This window comes from Rattus norvegicus, chromosome 19, assembly GCF_021556685.1.
Source record: "Rattus norvegicus strain SHRSP/BbbUtx chromosome 19, alternate assembly SHRSP_T2T, whole genome shotgun sequence".
Taxonomy (NCBI): domain Eukaryota; kingdom Metazoa; phylum Chordata; class Mammalia; order Rodentia; family Muridae; genus Rattus; species Rattus norvegicus.
In genome coordinates, this window is record NC_141552.1 from 219,035 (window position 1) to 239,481 (window position 20,447).

Below are 20,447 nucleotides of genomic sequence, written 5' to 3' on the forward strand. Positions count from 1 at the left end.
GCCACTTGTACTGGCAAGTCAGTTAAGAGGCATCCCTTGTAAAGAGGTTTCCATTCTGGACAAAGGTACCACCCCATACAAATTCCATGAGTCACATAGCAAGGAGACCTCCAGGTGAGCAAAAGGTATAGTCTCAGCTAAAAGAGAGGTGTTTGGGGGATTACTGGAAAAGTTTCATTAATACCTGTCATTGAACCATTTATAAATGTGTACGGGAAATGAGTCGTGGAGTCATAACCTACAGAAGGGGCATAATTGGGAATAGCCCAACATCTCTGGGATCCACATTGCCAATTAACCCAATTATAAAGATCATCCATTACTACTTTGGTTAGAGTAACAAAGTCCAGTGGAGAAGCAGTTTCATTCATGCAGAATCCCACCAGCCCACCGTTAGAGAATATGAACCATTAAGGACTACTTTTAGGGTAGAATTAACTTGAAAAGGGCTTTTCCCACCAGCAGATTTTTGCTATACATTATAGAGAATCTGGACCCCAACACACAGGGAGTAGAATTGGTGAGTTTCTCACTGCTGCCCATAAAAGGGGAGCAGCATGTGTCTGTGAATTGGATGCTATAGTCGCACACATGAACAAGAATAGGATATAGGGTCCTGTTCCTCCCCCTTCACGGGACATTCTCTGGGGTTGGTTTATGAAAGCTTGAGGCTCCCCCAAGTCACTTGAGTGAGGGCTGATTGAAGAGTTCTCTGTGGGCCTCCCCCTGTTGGTCCATGATTAGGAAAGTGCTGCTCCACGGCTGCCAGTAGTCCCTCTTCCCCATCAGACTTTGTGAGAGAATCAGCAATGTGGGTTTTAGTGTATCCATCTGTTCTGTCTAGGATGCCAAGATACCTTACACAAAAGATGAGATGGAACAGGTACAGGTAAGGACCTATATTTCCACACCTCCAGGTTCCTATATCCCTGTCTTTTTCTGTGAGTTCCAGCATGCACCCAACCTTTTCAAGGATGTCATGCCACCACACAACAGGAAGGCAGACCATGGTAATGATATTTTCTTTGTCTTTCGATCTTCCTTCTGTTATAGCAAATGTGAGTCTTCCTTTTTTCCCCTCTCCATAAGCAGGATGGGGACCCAGATGAGCTCGAGGGATGTCTGAGCTTACCATCCAACTGAGGAAATGGAGGCTCTTGGAGAGCCTCTTACAACCATCTTATAGCTCAAAATGATGTACTAGGATTAGATCTGAATCCTTCCCAGTGCAGACTGAACTTTCTGTCCCTGTCTCCACCCCGATGACTGTGTCAGGCTTGGCATCAAAGAGGCCCAATTAAAACCACAATGTTTACTTGAATGAGTATCTCAGAGCAAAGAAAAGGCCTCTGGATTAAGAAAAAGCTGCTGCTGGTGGTGGATTCAATTAGAGGCTGGAGCGTCACTCCATAAGGGGGAAAGCCATCTGGGATGTTTTATTCTTTCTCTCTGTAGCAGGCTCCTGTATACAAAACTCGAGCCATTTGGCCATACACACTCCATGTCTCTGAAAGATAACCATTGACTGACACTAAAATGGTAACACAGTCTGAGTGGAACCTATCCCTAAGCTAATAGCCAATCATGTGATAAAGGATCTATACAAGTTTATAAGGCTATCACAAACAGATTTGGCGAGGTTGTCTTCTTACCAGTGTCATGCAAAATCCACTCAGTACTTCATTATCCCCCTGCTCATAAGCACTTCCTCGTCAGCGAAGTCAACTCTAGTCACGAGGAAGACAAATGTCCAGGTTCCAGCCACCCTACTCAGCTGCCACATGCACAATCTCAGCTATAATCTAACTCCAGCACACAGGTTCCCCACCTGCCAAGATCTACTATCTTCCATTTCTCATCCATCCCTTACTTCCCTCAGCAATGCAATGCCCATGAAATGTTCATCACGTGTGGCCTGGGAAGGTTTCTCAGTGGGTAAGGACTGCTGACCCTGACAAATGACCTGAGTTTAATCTCCAGAACCTACATGGTAAAAGGAGACAACTGACTCCTACAAGTGTCCCTTTACTTCTACATATGTGCCATGACACATGAATGCCCATACCTACATATGCATGTGCACACACATACCCACCCAATGATAAGTAAATATGAAAAATTAAACAACATTTACAAAGTAGATAGGTGATTGAAGTTTTCTTATAAGGATTTGGCCATTAGAACAGCCATGGTATAGAAGTGGATAGAATATGGAAGGAGCATATACATGCAGAATTACAGTGTTTCAATGAAACTACCATGACCTAAGAGAGAGGGTATGTATAGATTCTAAGATTACTATATGGGGCAAGGGCCCATTGACAGTGCACAGGAGCCTTGAGGGTAGAGGTCAAACTCAGAGATCTTGGCCTTGCACAGCTCTCCATCTGTAGTATCTTGACTATGTACCTACTCACAGGCGCCCCATGGCTTCTCCTGTTACAGCTTTCTGCTCCTTGATCTTCATTCCAGTATCTGCATTGGGTTGATACATTTGACAGGGATCATGGTGACTTCAGGTTTGAAGATAGGACTCTTGGTATCCCAGAGGGGCTTCAGAAGCCACTCTATGAGTCTTTGTTAGGATTACTATGGCTGTGACGAAACACTATGACCAAAAACAACTTGAGGAGGAAAGGGTTTATCTTGTTCACAATTCCATGTGACAGTTCATCATTAAAAGCAGTTAGAGCAGGCAGGAATGTAAGTAGGGCAGGAAACCAGAGCAGGAGCTGATGCAGAGTCTATGGAGGAGTGTTGCTCATTGGTGTCCTCCTCATGGCTTGTTCAGCATGTTTTCTTATAACATGTAGGACCACTGGCCTGGGGTGGCATCATGTACAGTGGGCTGAGCCCTCCTCTAACAATCATTAAGAAAGTCCTTTATAGGTTTGTCTATAGCCAAATCTTGGCTATTCTCTGAGACATTTTCTCAATTGAGGCTCCCTCCTCTCTGATAACTCTAGCTTGTATCAAATTGACATAAAACTAGCCAGTGCATTATACCTTTCTAGGAGGCCAAGGAAAGAACAGAAGCTGTAGAGGTAGCTTTGCTCTGCCTTCTGGCCATTGCTTCTGTTATTTAGGACTGGTCAATAAAGCTCCCTTGCAAAAAGCACTTTGCTCTGCCCAATAAAACTCCTGCCTATGTTCCGCTAGATCAAATTCCTTGTCCCTGCCTGGACAAGGTACACATATTCTGTTTACTGTTGTTGAAACTCTATCACTTGTAATGGCACAGACTCGGGCCTGGAAGTCCATCATGCCACTGGAAAGTCTTCCTGGCTGGCTGAATGCTGTGGTCTGGGGGCTCCTGCTTCTCTTCTGCCAAGTGCAGGGTAAGACTCCCTAACTAGCAAATGAGGACCAGGATCAGAGCTGTCCAACTCTGCTGAGTCAGAGGCTGAGCTTATGAGAATGGAGGGAGGGGAAGACAGGGTGGACAGGAAATAGGAAAATGTGTAAGACACACTCAATGCCCCCTAAAAGAGGCTATAAAGAGCCCTGCAATCAGTGGAAGGGGAAGCACTTGGTCCTGCCAAGACTGAACCCCCAGTGAATGTGATTGTTGGGGGGAGGGCGGTAATGCGGGGAGGATGGGGAGGGGAACAACCATATAGAAGGGGAGGGGGAGGGGTTAGGGTGGATGTTGGCCCAGAAACTGGGAAAGGGAATAACAATCGAAATGTAAATAAGAAATACTCAAGTAAATAAAGATTAAAAAAAAGAGAAAGAAAGAAAAAGAGCCCTGCATGTGATGCAGGTCAGAAGGAAGAGGGTCTGTGGGATGGTTCTCTCCTGTGTGCTCCCATAGCTGTGGTTGGCTTTATCACTGACTTTGAACGATAATGACAATGATAATATGTTTGTGCCTCTGTGCTCTTGATGTGCTACCTCTTTGGTAAACACTCTGAGAAGTGTCCTGGAACTCTTCAAATGGACCCTGGGAGAGGTCCCTGGCTGTGGAAGTTAAGGAAAACCCTACCCCTATATCCCACATTAGACCTGAGAGACCTTAAGAGCTCTTCCCCAACTACCCTGGTAACAGTGTAGTAGCAGCTACCTGGAAAGTTCCAATCCTGATGGTATCTCTCTACCCACAGGCCAGGACTCAGCCAGCCCCATCAGAAACACGCACACGGGTCAAGTGAGAGGCAGTTTTGTCCATGTGAAGGACACTAAATCTGGTGTCCACACCTTCCTGGGAATTCCCTTTGCCAAGCCTCCTATAGGACCGCTGCGCTTTGCACCTCCTGAGCCACCTGAGCCATGGAGTGGTGTGAGAGATGGGACATCCCACCCTGCCATGTAAGTTCTGGGGTCCAAAGGACTTTAGGTCAGAGCTCTGTATCACAATGTAGTGTTCCCTCCATCTCAGCTCCATAGCAATTTGCTCAATGTGTTCAGGAGTCTTTAATGAATTTGTGCTAAGGTTTAGAGTAGATCCATGTTGCCAGGTCCTGGTCAGTCTGTCACTCACAGGGAGTTAGCAGCAGGACTGCATAGAGAAGCAAAGACAAGAGTTCTCTGATGCCAAGCTTGGTATGTTTCTAACAGGAGTTTCTGAGTCTAGTAGAATATACTTCAGGTTCCCAAGGAGAGCAGAAGAAATGGGTATTTGCAAACCCAAAACCTGAAGGGAATTGGTCATGTCATCTCTGTAATCAGAAGCAAAGAATGCGTACATTTCTGCTCCTGCTCAGCTCCTGTTCATGCTCAGCTCACTTTCTTTTTTTTTTTCCTGTTAATCTTTTTTTTTTTTTTATTAACTTGAGTATTTCTTATATACATTTCAAGTGTTATTCCCTTTCCCGGTTTCCGGGCAAACATCCCCCTCCCCCCTCCCCTTCCTTATGGGTGCTCCCCTCCCAACCCTCCCCCCATTGCCGCCCTCCCCCCATAGTCTAGTTCACTGGGGGTTCAGTCTTAGCAGGACCCAGGGCTTCCCCTTCCACTGCTGCTCTTACTAGGATATTCATTGCTACCTATGGGGTCAGAGTCCAGGGTCAGTCCATGTATAGTATTTAGGTAGTGGCTTAGTCCCTGGAAGCTCTGGTTGCTTGACATTGTTGTACTTTTGGGGTCTCGAGCCCCTTCAAGCTCTTCCAGTTCTTTCTCTGATTCCTTCAACGGGGGTCCTATTCTCAGTTCAGTGGTTTGCTGCTGGCATTCGCCTCTGTATTTGCTGTATTCTGGCTGTGTCTCTCAGGAGCGATCTACATCCGGCTCCTGTTGGTCTGCACTTCTTTGCTTCATCCATCTTGTCTAATTGGGTGGCTGTATATGTATGGGCCACATGTGGGGCAGGCTCTGAATGGGTGTTCCTTCAGTCTCTGTTTTAATCTTTGCCTCTCCCTTCCCTGCCAAGGGTATTCTTTTTCCTCATTTAAAGAAGGAGTGAAGCATTCACATTTTGATCATCCGTCTTGAGTTTCGTTTGTTCTAGGGATCTAGGGTAATTCAAGCATTTGGGCTAAAAGCCACTTATCAATGAGTGCATACCATGTATGTCTTTCTGTGATTGGGTTAGCTCACTCAGGATGATATTTTCCAGTTCCAACCATTTGCCTACGAATTTCATAAACTCGTTGTTTTTGATAGCTGATTAATATTCCATTGTGTAGATGTACCACATTTTCTGTATCCATTCCTCTGTTGAAGGGCATCTGGGTTCTTTCCAGTTTCTGGCTATTATAAATAAGGCTGCGATGAACATAGTGGAGCACGTGTCTCTTTTATATGTTGGGGCATCCTTTGGGTATATGCCCAAGAGAGGTATAGCTGGATCCTCAGGCAGTTCAATGTCCAATTTTCTGAGGAACCTCCAGACTGATTTCCAGAATGGTTTTACCAGTCTGCAATCCCACCAACAATGGAGGAGTGTTCCTCTTTCTCCACATCCTCGCCAGCATCTGCTGTCACCTGAGTCTTTGATCTTAGCCATTCTCACTGGTGTGAGGTGAAATCTCAGGGTTGTTTTGATTTGCATTTCCCTCATGACTAAAGATGTTGAACATTTCTTTAGGTGTTTCTCAGCCATTTGGCATTCCTCAGCTGTGAATTCTTTGTTTAGCTCTGAACCCCATTTTTAATAGGGTTATTTGTTTCCCTGCGGTCTAACTTCTTGAGTTCTTTGTATATTTTGGATATAAGACCTCTATCTGTTGTAGGATTGGTAAAGATCTTTTCCCAATCTGTTGGTTGCCGTTTTGTCCTAACCACCGTGTCCTGTGCCTTACAGAAGCTTTGCAGTTTTATGAGATCCCATTTGTCGATTCTTGATCTTAGAGCATAAGCCATTGGTGTATTGTTCAGGAAATTTTTTCCAGTGCCCATGTGTTCCAGATGCTTCCCTAGTTTTTCTTCTATTAGTTTGAGTGTGTCTGGTTTGATGTGGAGGTCCTTGATCCACTTGGACTTAAGCTTTGTACAGGGTGATAAGCATGGATCGATCTGCATTCTTCTACATGTTGCCCTCCAGTTGAACCAGCACCATTTGCTGAAAATGCTATCTTTTTTCCATTGGATGGTTTTGGCTCCTTTGTCAAAAATCAAGTGACCATAGGTGTGTGGGTTCATTTCTGGGTCTTCAATTCTATTCCATTGGTCTATCTGTCTGTCTCTGTACCAGTACCATGCAGTTTTTATCACTATTGCTCTGTAATACTGCTTGAGTTCAGGGATAGTGATTCCCCCTGAAGTCCTTTTATTGTTGAGGATAGCTTTAGCTATCCTGGGTTTTTTGTTATTCCAGATGAATTTGCAAATTGTTCTGTCTAACTCTTTGAAGAATTGGATTGGTATTTTGATGGGGATTGCATTGAATCTGTAGATTGCTTTTGGTAAAATGGCCATTTTTACTATATTAATCCTGCCAATCCATGAGCATGGAAGATCTTTCCATCTTCTGAGGTCTTCTTCAATTTCTTTCCTCAGTGTCTTGAAGTTCTTATTGTACAGATCTTTTACTTGCTTGGTTAAAGTCACACCGAGGTACTTTATATTATTTGGGTCTATTATGAAGGGTGTCGTTTCCCTAATTTCTTTCTCGGCTTGTTTCTCTTTTGTATAGAGGAAGGCAACTGATTTATTTGAGTTAATTTTATACCCAGCCACTTTGCTGAAGTTGTTTATCAGCTTTAGTAGTTCTCTGGTGGACCTTTTGGGATCACTTAAATATACTATCATGTCATCTGCAAATAGTGATATTTTGACTTCTTCTTTTCCGATCTGTATCCCCTTGATCTCCTTTTGTTGTCTGATTGCTCTGGCTAGAACTTCAAGAACTATATTGAATAAGTAGGGAGAGAGTGGGCAGCCTTGTCTAGTCCCTGATTTTAGTGGGATTGCTTCAAGTTTCTCTCCATTTAGTTTAATGTTAGCAACTGGTTTGCTGTATATGGCTTTTACTATGTTTAGGTATGGGCCTTGAATTCCTATTCTTTCCAGGACTTTTATCATGAAGGGGTGTTGAATTTTGTCAAATGCTTTCTCAGCATCTAATGAAATGATCATGTGGTTCTGTTCTTTCAGTTTGTTTATATGATGGATCACGTTGACGGTTTTCCGTATATTAAACCATCCCTGCATGCCTGGGATGAAGCCTACTTGATCATGGTGGATGATTGTTTTGATGTGCTCTTGAATTCGGTTTGCCAGAATTTTATTGAATATTTTTGCGTCGATATTCATAAGGGAAATTGGTCTGAAGTTCTCTTTCTTTGTTGTGTCTTTGTGTGGTTTAGGTATAAGAGTAATTGTGGCTTCGTAGAAGGAATTCGGTAGTGCTCCATCTGTTTCAATTTTGTGGAATAGTTTGGATAATATTGGTATGAGGTCTTCTATGAAGGTTTGATAGAATTCTGCACTAAACCCGTCTGGACCTGGGCTCTTTTTGGTTGGGAGACCTTTAATGACTGCTTCTATTTCCTTAGGAGTTATGGGGTTGTTTAACTGGTTTATCTGTTCCTGATTTAACTTCGATACCTGGTATCTGTCTAGGAAATTGTCCATTTCCTGAAGATTTTCAAGTTTTGTTGAATATAGGTTTTTATAGTAAGATCTGATGATTTTTTGAATTTCCTCTGAATCTGTAGTTATGTCTCCCTTTTCATTTCTGATTTTGTTAATTTGGACGCGCTCTCTGTGTCCTCTTGTTAGTCTGGCTAAGGGTTTATCTATCTTGTTGATTTTCTCAAAGAACCAACTTTTGGTTCTGTTGATTCTTTCTATGGTCCTTTTTGTTTCTACTTGGTTGATTTCAGCTCTGAGTTTGATTATTTCCTGCCTTCTACTCCTCCTGGGTGTATTTGCTTCTTTTTGTTCTAGAGCTTTTAGGTGTGCTGTCAAGCTGCTGACATATGCTCTTTCCTGTTCTTTCTGCAGGCACTCAGCGCTATGAGTTTTCCTCTTAGCACAGCTTTCATTGTGTCCCATAAGTTTGGGTATGTTGTATCTTCATTTTCATTAAATTCTAAAAAGTTTTTAATTTCTTTCTTTATTTCTTCCTTGACCAGGTTATCATTGAGTAGAGCATTGTTCAATTTCCACGTATATGTGGGCATTCTTCCCTTATTGTTATTGAAGACCGGTTTTAGGCCGTGGTGGTCCGATAGCATACATGGGATTATTTCTATCTTTCTGTACCTGTTGAGGCCCGTTTTTTGACCAATTATATGGTCAATTTTGGAGAAAGTACCATGATGAGCTGAGAAGAAGGTATATCCTTTTGCTTTAGGATAGAATGTTCTATAAATATCCGTTAAGTCCATTTGGCTCATGACTTCTCTTAGTCTGTCGACATCACTGTTTAATTTCTGTTTCCATGATCTGTTCATTGATGAGAGTGGTGTGTTGAAATCTCCCACTATTATTGTGTGAGGTGCAATGTGTGCTTTGAGCTTTAGTAAGGTTTCTTTTACGTATGTAGGTGCCCTTGTATTTGGGGCATAGACATTTAGGATTGAGAGTTCATCTTGGTGGATTTTTCCTTTGATGAATATGAAGTGTCCTTCCTTATCTTTTTTGATGACTTTTAGTTGGAAATTGATTTTATTTGATATTAGAATGGCTACTCCAGCTTGCTTCTTCTGACCATTTGCTTGGAAAGTTGTTTTCCAGCCTTTCACTCTGAGGTAGTGTCTGTCTTTGTCTCTGAGGTGTGTTTCCTGTAGGCAGCAGAATGCAGGGTCCTCGTTGCGTATCCAGTTTGTTAATCTATGTCTTTTTATTGGGGAGTTGAGGCCATTGATATTGAGAGATATTAAGGAATAGTGATTATTGCTTCCCATTATATTCATATTTGGATGTGAGGTTATGTTTGTATGCTTTCATTCTCTTTGTTTTGTTGCCAAGACGATTAGTTTCTTGCTTCTTCTAGGGTATAGCTTGCCTCCTTATGTTGGGCTTTACCATTTATTATCCTTTGTAGTGCTGGATTTGTAGAAAGATATTGTGTAAATTTGGTTTTGTCATGGAATATCTTGGTTTCTCCATCAATGTTAATTGAGAGTTTTGCTGGATACAGTAACCTGGGCTGGCATTTGTGTTCTCTTAGGGTCTGTATGACATCAGTCCAGGATCTTCTGGCCTTCATAGTTTCTGGCGAGAAGTCTGGTGTGATTCTGATAGGTCTGCCTTTATATGTTACTTGACCTTTTTCCCTTACTGCTTTTAATATTCTTTCTTTATTTTGTGCGTTTGGTGTTTTGACAATTATGTGACGGGAGGTGTTTCTTTTCTGGTTTAATCTATTTGGAGTTCTGTAGGCTTCTTGTATGTCTATGGGTATCTCTTTTTTTAGGTTAGGGAAGTTTTCTTCTATGATTTTGTTGAAGATATTTACTGGTCCTTTGAGCTGGGAGTCTTCACTCTCTTCTGTACCTATTATCCTTAGGTTTGATCTTCTCATTGAGTCCTGGATTTCCTGTATGTTTTGGACCAGTAGCTTTTTCCGCTTTACATTATCTTTGACAGTTGAGTCAATGATTTCTATGGAATCTTCTGCTCCTGAGATTCTCTCTTCCATCTCTTGTATTCTGTTGGTGAAGCTTGTATCTACAGCTCCTTGTCTCTTCTTTTGGTTTTCTATATCCAGGGTTGTTTCCATGTGTTCTTTCTTGATTGCTTCTATTTCCATTTTTAATTCCTTCAACTGTTTGATTGTGTTTTCCTGGAATTCTTTCAGGGATTTTTGTGTCTTCTCTCTATGGGCTTCTACTTGTTTATTTATGTTTTCCTGGAATTCTTTCAGCGATTTTTGTGTCTCCTCTCTATGGGCTTCTACTTGTTTATTTATGTTTTCCTGGAATTCTTTCATGGATTTTTGAGATTCTTTCAGGCTTTTTTGCGATTCCTCTCTGTAGGCTTCTACTTGTTCTCTAAGGGAGTTCTTCACGTCTTTCTTGAAGTCCTCCAGCATCATGATCAAATATGATTTTGAAACTAGATCTTGCTTTTCTGGTGTGTTTGGATATTCCATGTTTGTTTTGATGGGAGAATTGGACTCCGATGGTGCCATGTAGTCTTGGTTTCTGTTGCTTGGGTTCCTGCGCTTGCCTCTCGCCATCAGATTATCTCTAGTGTTACTTTGTTCTGCTATTTCTGACAGTGGCTAGACTGTCCTATAAGCCTGTGTGTCAGGAGTGCTGTAGACCTGTTTTCCTCTCTTTCAGTCAGTTATGGGGACAGAGTGTTCTTCTTTCCAGTGTGTAGTTTTTCCTCTCTACAGGTCTTCAGCTGTTCCTGTGGGCCTGTGTCTTGAGTTCACCAGGCAGCTTTCTTGCAGCAGAAAAGTTGGTCTTACCTGTGGTCCCGGGGCTCAAGTTCGCTCGTGGGGTGCTGCCCACGTGCTCTCTGCAGCGGCAGCAACCAGGAAGACCTGTGCCGCCCCTTCCGGGAGCTTCAGTGCACCAGGGTTCCAGATGGTCTTTGGCTTTTTCCTCTGGCGTCCGAGATGTGTGTGCAGAGAGCAGTCTCTTCTGGTTTCCCAGGCTTGTCTGCCTCTCTGAAAGTTCAGCTCTCCCTCCCACGGGATTTGGGTGCAGAGAACTGTTTATCCAGTCTGTTTCCTTCAGATTCTGGTGGTGTCTCAGGCAGGGGTCCTGCCGCTCCTGGGCCCTCCCCCACGGGAGCCCAGAGGCCTTATACAGTTTCCTCTTGGGCCAGGGATGTGGGCAGGAGTGAGCAGTGTTGGTGGTCTCTTCCGCTCTGCAGCCTCAGGAGTGCCCACCTGACCAGGCGGTTGGGTCTCTCTCTCACACCTCAGCTCACTTTCTTTACCCTTGGTGGGGAAGCTTATTCTCTGTGGAATGGTCCCTCCCATAATGAGTAGATCTTCCTACCTTCATTAAAATAATCAAGACAATCCATCAGAGTCAAGGCTGATCTGATCTAAACAAGCCCTCACTGAGACTTTTCCCCCCAGGTAATTCTACAAGGTGTCAAGTCAATGACCAAGACCAACCAACACACCAGGCCTTAAAGAGCACAGAGGAAGTGGTGAATGTCAACACAGGCAGTCAATTATTATTATAGAGACCCCTAGAAGTCTCTCAATCCCTGACTCAGAAAGAATATCATCTAGGGCCCCTTCAATCTGGAAGCCTCCCTGGAAGTCAGGCTCTACCCCAGTTTCCATGAATCTTGTGACCTTTACCTTGTTAGAAAGGGACTTTGGAGGAGGATCCTGCCTTAGCTTTCTGAGGAACAATAAAAGTGGCTGCAAGCAAATCCAGATTAAGGCTTTCACCCAGTGCATATCTCTTAGAATAAAGGTCTGTCACTGCCACCAGGTGTCTACAGAATATCGATGGACTGAATCTAGAAAATCTGAAAATTAAGATGAGCAGGTCTCCTGTCTCTATGTCTGAAGACTGCCTATACCTCAGCATCTACACACCAGCCCACACCCATAAGGACTCTAATCTGCCTGTGAGTTCAAGCCATGGTCAACTGGATGAAGGGGGGAGGATTTCTTTCTCAGGCAGATTGGAAAGGAAAAAATAAACTGAGCCTCACCAATGAGAGAGTTTCCCTATAGGTTCAAGAAGGACTTTTCACACATAGTGGGCAGTTAAACCCTGGGTGGAGGGCACAGAGAATTTGAGTTCTGAGATGTCAGAGGCTTGTCTCTTTGATCTACTAGGGACTCATTTTACCAACCTGAGCCCACAGACCTATTCAGGCACTCAAGGGCAGAATGCCAAGGGCACTCAAATTTCTAGCTTCAGAATCTGTTGCACCAATGAGATTTCATGCTCCTTTTGGATAATAGCCAGGAAGTGACATTCATGAAGACGCTTCTTTTTGTTCTACTTTTGAAGGTTCTGTGAATAGTGGTGGAACTACTTTGTATCTAGAGCTACAAATCCACAATAAGATTCCCCAGTGAGGAGAGAAGAGATAGAAAAATTCTGATTGGACTAAGTAGTCCATCTGTGGCCCAGGTCCAGAATTCTGTCTGTATGTGTACCTGTGCAGAAACAAAGCATTTGATTATCTAATAAGCAATCCAGTGGAGCTTGGGATGTGAAGGAGTCTTTGGCATTGTCCTGATTTCTCCAGGTGATGGTATGGATCCATGGAGGTGGGCTATGTTGGGGCATGGCTTCCACGTATGATGGATCTATGCTGGCAGCCATTGAGGATGTGGTGGTGGTCACTATCCAGTACCGCCTAGGTATCCTGGGCTTCTTCAGGTGAGCCCGGGGCTGAATAGGGTAATGGGGGTTTAACATTAAACAGAAATAGAACAGCTCTGTGATCCCTGTTCCTACCACTTCTCAGCACTGGAGATGAACATGCCAGAGGCAACTGGGGATACCTAGACCAAGTGGCTGCCCTACGGTGGGTCCAGCAGAACATCGTCCACTTTGGAGGCAACCCTGACCGGGTCACTATTTTTGGAGAGTCAGCAGGTGGCATAAGTGTGTCTTCACATGTTGTGTCCCCCATGTCCCAAGGGCTCTTCCATGGTGCCATCATGGAGAGTGGAGTGGCACTACTACCTAACCTTATCTCCAACACCTCTGAGGTGATCTACACAGTGAGTACCCTCTACCATCCAAGTCTTGAGCAACACAGCCCTCACACATAAGAACTCTGGCATTCTTTTCATTGGAAAAAGCATGAACTACAGGAAATAGCTTTTTCTCATTATTTCTCCAACCTTAAAGGTTGGAATCTACTCCTGGCTGCTTTATTCATACTATGTATGCTATATGGCCAGCAAGGATGTACTCACTAATTTCCATTATTAGTTTAAAAAAAACATATGCATGAGCTGGAGAGATGGCTCAATTGGCAAAATTGCTTGCTATGCAAATGTGATGACCTGAGTTTAAATACTCAGGATTCATAAAAGGTTTGATACAGTAACATATGTCTTAGCCCAACGCTCCTATTGCTTGATGGAGAACAAAGACAGGAGATTTTTGGAGTGTCCCAGGCCAAGTACCCTGGTGTAGGCTGTTTCAAACCAAGAGACATTGTTTCAAGCAAGGTGGAAGAGGAAGATTCACATATACAAGTCGTGGTAGGCATGCACACCCATGCACACAGGAACACACACATTTATACCGATTTAAAAGGGAAAGAAAACAAATACTGTGCGGGTAGAACTGTCTTTCTGGCTATCACCTCTGAGCAATAGGAATGTAGTAACAATTTCATACTTGCTCCAGACCACATATAGTACAGATCTTCAATAGCATCTACATGGAATTGGGAAGACTCTTCTATCTGCCTTGAAGGATGAGGCAGCTCCTGCATGGTCTCTTTACAGATGGTAGCCAACCTATCTGGATGTGAGCCTGTGGATTCAGAGGCCTTGATGAGCTGCCTACGAGAGAAGAGTGAAGAGGAAATGCTGGCTATTAACAATGTGGGAAGAATTATGTGGCTTTGAGAATGGGTGATAGGACAGTGTGGGACAGGCAGTTCACAGTATTCTAAACAAATTCACCTTTACATCTTTGTGTCTTTTTAGTTCTGGGTGCAAAATGAACAGCATAATAGACTAATCTAAGTGTAAGGTCCCTTCTAGGGTGGGTGTGGGAGGTAGATAAGCATCCTGAGATCAATTTAGGAAATTGGAAAAATGGTTTGGGTAATTCAGTAGGCACTGAATACCTATAGGACTGACTTTGAGCATTGACTTTTAATACCTCATAGATCGTCAGGACCATCTCTGGTGTGGTAGATGGGAAGTTCTTACCCAGGCACCCCTTGGAGTTGTTGGCCTCTGTGGATTTTCACCCTGTCCCCAGCATCATTGGTATCAATAGTGATGAATATGGTTGGATAATTCCCATGGTGAGGCACAGTTCCAATCTCTGGAAAGCCTGGGGCTCATATTGTGGGTGGAAAAAACTCAGAATCAGGTCAATCCTATTTTACACTTACAATTGCCCTCATATCCCAGCTCCACCCTGATAGCACCATGAAGGAAATAAACAGAGAGACCATGCGGGCTGTTCTGAAGAACACAGCAGTACAGATGGTGAGATTTTATAGGTTCTCCCCCAATAAAGAGGGTATTCCATTTGCTCTGCCCAGACAACAACCCCTGAAATAAAGGTTGTTGTATGTGTGTGTTTCTGGGTAGGTTCATTCCAGAGCTTACAACCATGCTTCTGTATCCTATCTCAACCAGGGCTCCATTTCTCCATTTCAAGGCTCTTATTCCCCTATCCAATGGTCTGGCTAACTTCAGTCTTTCTGATGTTTCTGATATAGATGCTGCCTCCTGAGTGTAGTGATTTGTTGATGGAAGAGTACATGGGGGACACTGAGGATTCCAAGACTCTCCAAATACAGTTCAATGAGATGATGGGGGACTTCATATTTGTGATTCCTGCTCTTCAAGTAGCACACTTTCAGCGTGAGTATATCTATAACAAGACCAAGAGGGAAGCTCTGAATTGTGATTCTAGGTAAGCTCTGTAGTGTCCAGGCCTGATGCATGTCTTGATCTGGTCTCTATACCAGGCACCTGAGGACACTTACCTCAGTAAATCCTTATGTCTAGTGTAAGGCAGTAGGATTTTATCTATGTACATGTGAGAAAACATGTTTGTGCTACTCACTAACTTGTCTAATCAGTGTGGGAAGGCTGAGTTGACTGTTAACAGGTTTTTCCCATTGGCAGTAACCTAGCCTGGAGCTCTGAACTCAACTGATGTAATTCCAGTTAATTAGATACCAAGGCATCTTTGCATAAAAGATGAAGCAGAACATCTTCATCCATAAGAAATTACTATGTCACAATGTGTCTTCACTCCCAGGTTCCCATGCTCCTGTCTATTTTTAGGAGTTCCAGCATCAGTCCAACTTCCTGAAGGAATATCAGGCCACCTCATGTGAAGGCTGACCATGGTGATGAACTTCCTTATGTGATTGGATACTTATTCTGGGACATGAAATGTGAGTCTTCTTTACTTTCCATGAACTTCAGACAGCCCTAGAAGGGTCCCTGAAGGAGGAGCAAGTTTTCAGTCCAACTCAGGAAATCAAGACTCTGGGAGAGGACAGAATCAAGTGCATACACGGTTGACAATGGTACGCCAGAGTTAGAACCCGGATCCTTCCTAGTCTGGCCTGTTCTAGGAGGAACACTGGAGCAGAAATGAAACTCGGAGGTTTCAATTAGAGGCTTAGCTAGATCTTGGATCCTGGATCTTGTTGGAAGGAAGAACCAGGCTTTGAGTTCAGGGTCAGGCTATAGTTGGGATGGTGATTGTAAGCTTGGGTGGACAGCTGCAGTGGGTTGCTAAGACCTTGTTTTGTCTCTGTCTGCAGTTGTCTTCACTGAGGAGGAGAAGCTGCTAAGCAGGAAGATGATAAAGTACTGGGCCAATTTTGCACGTCACGGGTGAGAGGATGTCCCTCCCTCAACCTTCTCAAAAATGAGTCACCATCCAGGTCTCTGTTTGAGGTTGTCTCAGTACTATGAAATGCCCTTCATTATCTGATAGAATCCTACACAAGGTTCACTTAGATAGACACTTTATATATTCTGGTTACTGTTCATCTCACAATTACCTGGTGGTTAGGCCACAGTTTGTAGATCTCTAGATATTGCTTCATACATGGTATCTTGAGGTTTTCCTGCTGTGAACAGACACAATGACCAAGACAAGTCTTATAAAGGACAACATTTAATTGGGACTGGCTTGCAGGTTCCAAGGTTCAGTCCATTATCATCAACATGGGAGTATGGCAGCATCCAGGAAGGCAGAGTTGTACATCTTCATCTGAAGACTGCTAGTTGAAGACTGAATTCCAGGAAGCTAGGATGAGGGTCTTAAGTCCACACCCACAGAGACACACCTACTCCATCAAGGCCACACATCCTAATAGTGCCAGTCTCTGGGCAAAGCATATACAAACCATCACACAAGAAGACACAAAATAGCTCTGGTAACCTTACCGTACATGGAGCAAGTACTACTGGGTGACATCTATGTCCTTCCTTATATAAGGACATCTGCTCTGACACTCTTAACCCTCTATTCTGCTTGGACCACTTCCATGATGGATGGCATATCCACAGGAATCCCAACAGTGAGGGTCTACCCTACTGGCCTGCATTGGACCATGATGAGCAGTACCTGCAGCTGGACATCCAGCCTGTTGTGGGCCGAGCCCTGAAGGCCAGAAGGCTGAAATTCTGGACCAAGACTCTGCCTCAGAAGATCCAAGAGCTAAAGGGTTCTCAGGACAATCACACAGAGCTATAATGTCCTGTGTCAAGAAAACTGTGTAGACTTGAGTACAGGTAAGGAAATTCTAAGGTTCCTAAATACCACTAAGGAGCTTGAGTTCCAAACTTCTATGTTTCTCCAAAAACTAACACATGAAAAACCCTCTGCCTGTTACTTTTTACTCATACTGCTAGGCCATCTTTACTAAAACCAATCAATAAATGCTCTCATAAAATTATGGAGGTGTGAGCCCTGAAATGCTTCATCTTCTTTCACAGAGTGCCAGGGCCTCTTTTCTCTTCTCCTCTACTCAAAGCTGAGACCCTCTACAAACAAATCAGAAGCTTTAGGGACTACTGATTCTATGCAGTGGGCCATGTAAACTCCACATCTTTTCTTAGCAAGTTCATGTTTTCTCATACTTACAAGTGGCCAATAGAAAAGCTAACTATCTAGGGTCCCATTGTCTTTCCAATTTCAGGCTGCTGTTCCAAATAGGGTGTAAATTGAAAGCTAGGTTTTGGGACAGATATTTTGGCAGATATTTAGAGGGTGAGATAGGAGAATTTGCATTAGCACCAGAGTTCCAGTCTAGTGTGAACAATATAGCATGATTCTTATCTCCAAATCAAAATAAAAAGTCATAAGTTGAGTAATTTATAAACAACATATATGATACATATATACATATATACAACACATACACACACACATATATGTATATATATATATATATATATATGATACACACTCACATATATATGGTCAAGATGCCATCAGATTTGCTGTGAGTCAAGAGTTGGTTCTTTACCTAATAATCACACCTTGTGTACTCTCTAAATGAATGGTTCTCAACCTTCCTAGTGCTGAGACATTTTAATATAGTTCCACATATTTTAGTGATCTTCAACCATAAAATTATTTTTACTACTACTTCATAACTGTAATTTTGCTATTGTTATGAATCATAATGTAGATATCTGATTTGCAGATGGTCTTGGGCAACACCCATGAAAAGGAGTCCACTCTCAAGGGTGTTGAAAACCATTGCTCTAGATAAATGTACAAACAATGGCACTCTGGATCTTCTAAAGGTCTTAACTCTAAATACCATCACATTAGGGAGTAGGTTTCAGAAAATTAATTTGAGCTGCATAAGCTTTTTGACAATAGCTATCAGAGTTCTCTGGTGCCAACAACTGAGGATATCAACTACCCAAAGTATGTTTGTATATATTGTCCTTGAATATGAAATCTCATCTATTTCTTTTCCAAATGGTGATTGGTTCACTTTCCTGGGAAGTAGGACTAGACCTGTTCCTAGACTAATCCAGCTGAGACAGTAGTTAGGGAAATCCTGCAGGTCTCAGTGGGTTTCTTGGTTATCTACCTTCTAAAGTTTGTTCTTGTTCTTAGGGTTTCTGAAGCCTCTAAAGTCTACACTTGAATGGATATATCACATCTGTTGGATGACCCTGCAATTAAGGTTGAAGTCGACCATGTCTAGATAAGCTCTCTGAACCTGGTGCAAAATGGAAGACTCCCTTTCTCAGTGGGGTTTCCTCTCCTTTGCCCAATCTTATCTGGAAAGTGTTCTAAGCACAAGTGCCTGACCTTATCTAGAGAATGGCCTTGCACAAAGCTTCCTGCAAGTGCTGCAAGGTTCAGCACATACACCCCACTCAGTCCTTCCCACCATATGATAATTAGGTACTGTTATGACCAATCAGCCACTCCTGCCTGTAACCCCAGAAATCCTCTGAGGAAAGTCACATAACTTATGGCCAGATTACAGATTCAACTTCCTCTTTCAGGATATGAACTTGTCCAGCAGGTTCTTGGCATATTCCTCTTCATGTAAATGAAACATTCCCACCCTAATAAATAATCTACCTTCACCCTGGAAATCCCTACCCACACCCCAAGATCTACATAGTGCTTGTTCACCCCTAATAAAGTTGATCTGTCTCACTGAAGCTGATCCCAGAAATCAATCCTTCTGTTGGTACTCACACCATATGAACCCCATGCCCTCCTCCCCACCCCTGCTCCCTTTGTCCTCATGTACTGATGGCCAACAGCTCCAGGGGAGAAAGGAGCATCACACACATCTCTGAAGATGTTTGGTTGTGACATGAGATCTGGGATGAACTGTTGTACCAAACCCTGCTTCCTGGCATCCACCAAACCTCTTTATGGTGCTGTGGTTTGGAAACTGCATATAATTTAGAACCACTAATGGCCGATCTCTCTAGTCAGTACAGAATTTGTGACTGCCTCTGCCATAAAGACAGTGTGTTTGAGACTCAAGTGATGCTTTCCCTTGACTGCAGGTTTCACTGCATAGATGAAGAAAACATACTTTGTTCACACAACACTTGACACATCAGGAGTGCCATGTCAGAAACATGGATGAACATGCATGTCCATGCCTTTCCATAATGTCAGAATTAACTGGATAACAGTAAAGATCACAAGATATGGTGGTTTTGTTGGCAGCAGTTTATCAAGTGGACTTTCTTCTATATAGGTTCTTTTATTGTAATCTTATTCATTTACCACTTAGATCATATTATGCAATAGTGCTTTTTTTAAATATTTTTTATTAACTTGAGTATTTCTTATATACATTTCAAGTGTTATTCCCTTTCCCGGTTTCCGGGCAAACATCCCCCTCCCCCTTCCCCTTCCTTATGGGTGTTCCCCTCCCAACCCTCCCCCCATTGCCGCCCTCCCCCCACCAGTCTAGTTCACTGGGGGTTCAGTCTTAGCAGGACCCAGGGCTTCCCCTTCCACTGGTGCTCTTACTAGGATATGCATTGCTACCTATGAGGACAGAGTCCAGGGTCAGTCCATGTATAGTCTTTGGGTAGGGGCTTAGTCCCTGGAAGCTCTGGTTGCTTGGCATTGTTGTACATATGGAGTCTCGAGCCCCTGCAACCTCTTCCAGTTCTTTCTCTGATTCCTTCAACGGGGGTCCTATTCTCAGTTCAGTGGTTTGCTGCTGGCATTCGCCTCTGTATTTGCTGTATTCTGGCTGTGTCTCTTAGGAGCAATCTACATCCGGCTCCTGTCGGTCTGCACTTCTTTGCTTCATCCATCTTGTCTAATTGGGTGGCTATATATGTATGGGCCACATGTGGGGCAGACTCTGAATGGGTGTTCCTTCAGTCTCTGTTTTAATCTTTGCCTCTCTCTTCCCTGCCAAGGGTATTCTTGTTCCCCTTTTAAAGAAGGAGTGAAGCATTCACATTTTGATCATCCGTCTTGAGTTTCATTTGCTCTAGGCATCTAGGGTAATTCAAGCATTTGGGCTAATAGCCACTTATCAATGAGTGCATACCATGTATGTCTTTCTGTGATTGGGTTAGCTCACTCAGGATGATGTTTTCCAGTTCCAACCATTTGCCTACGAATTTCATAAAGTCGTTGTTTTTGATAGCTGAGTAATATTCCATTGTGTAGATGTACCACATTTTCTGTATCCATTCCTCTGTTGAAGGGCATCTGGGTTCTTTCCAGCTTCTGGCTATTATAAATAAGGCTGCGATGAACATAGTGGAGCACGTGTCTTTTTTATATGTTGGGGCATCTTTTGGGTATATGCCCAAGAGAGGTATAGCTGGATCCTCAGGCAGTTCAATGTCCAATTTTCTGAGGAACCTCCAGACTGATTTCCAGAATGCTTGTACCAGTCTGCAATCCCACCAACAATGGAGGAGTGTTGCTTTTCCTCCACATCCT

The 20,447-nt window shown here is 43.2% G+C and overlaps 1 protein-coding gene across 1 annotated transcript; it reads left to right on the forward strand.

Annotated features, from left to right (window-relative positions):
- The first annotated feature begins 3,262 nt into the window (after nt 1-3,262).
- Nucleotides 3,263-18,643, forward strand: Ces2e (carboxylesterase 2E). Its single transcript, NM_001100477.1, is given in 14 exon segments — nt 3,263-3,338; nt 4,104-4,308; nt 11,793-11,931; nt 12,565-12,698; nt 12,787-13,045; nt 13,784-13,882; nt 14,173-14,313; nt 14,423-14,500; nt 14,737-14,881; nt 15,285-15,342; nt 15,344-15,423; nt 15,799-15,871; nt 16,553-16,777; nt 18,120-18,643. Coding segments are annotated over 13 exon segments (1,674 nt in total). The 3' UTR covers nt 16,740-16,777; nt 18,120-18,643.
- The last annotated feature ends 1,804 nt before the right edge of the window (nt 18,644-20,447 follow it).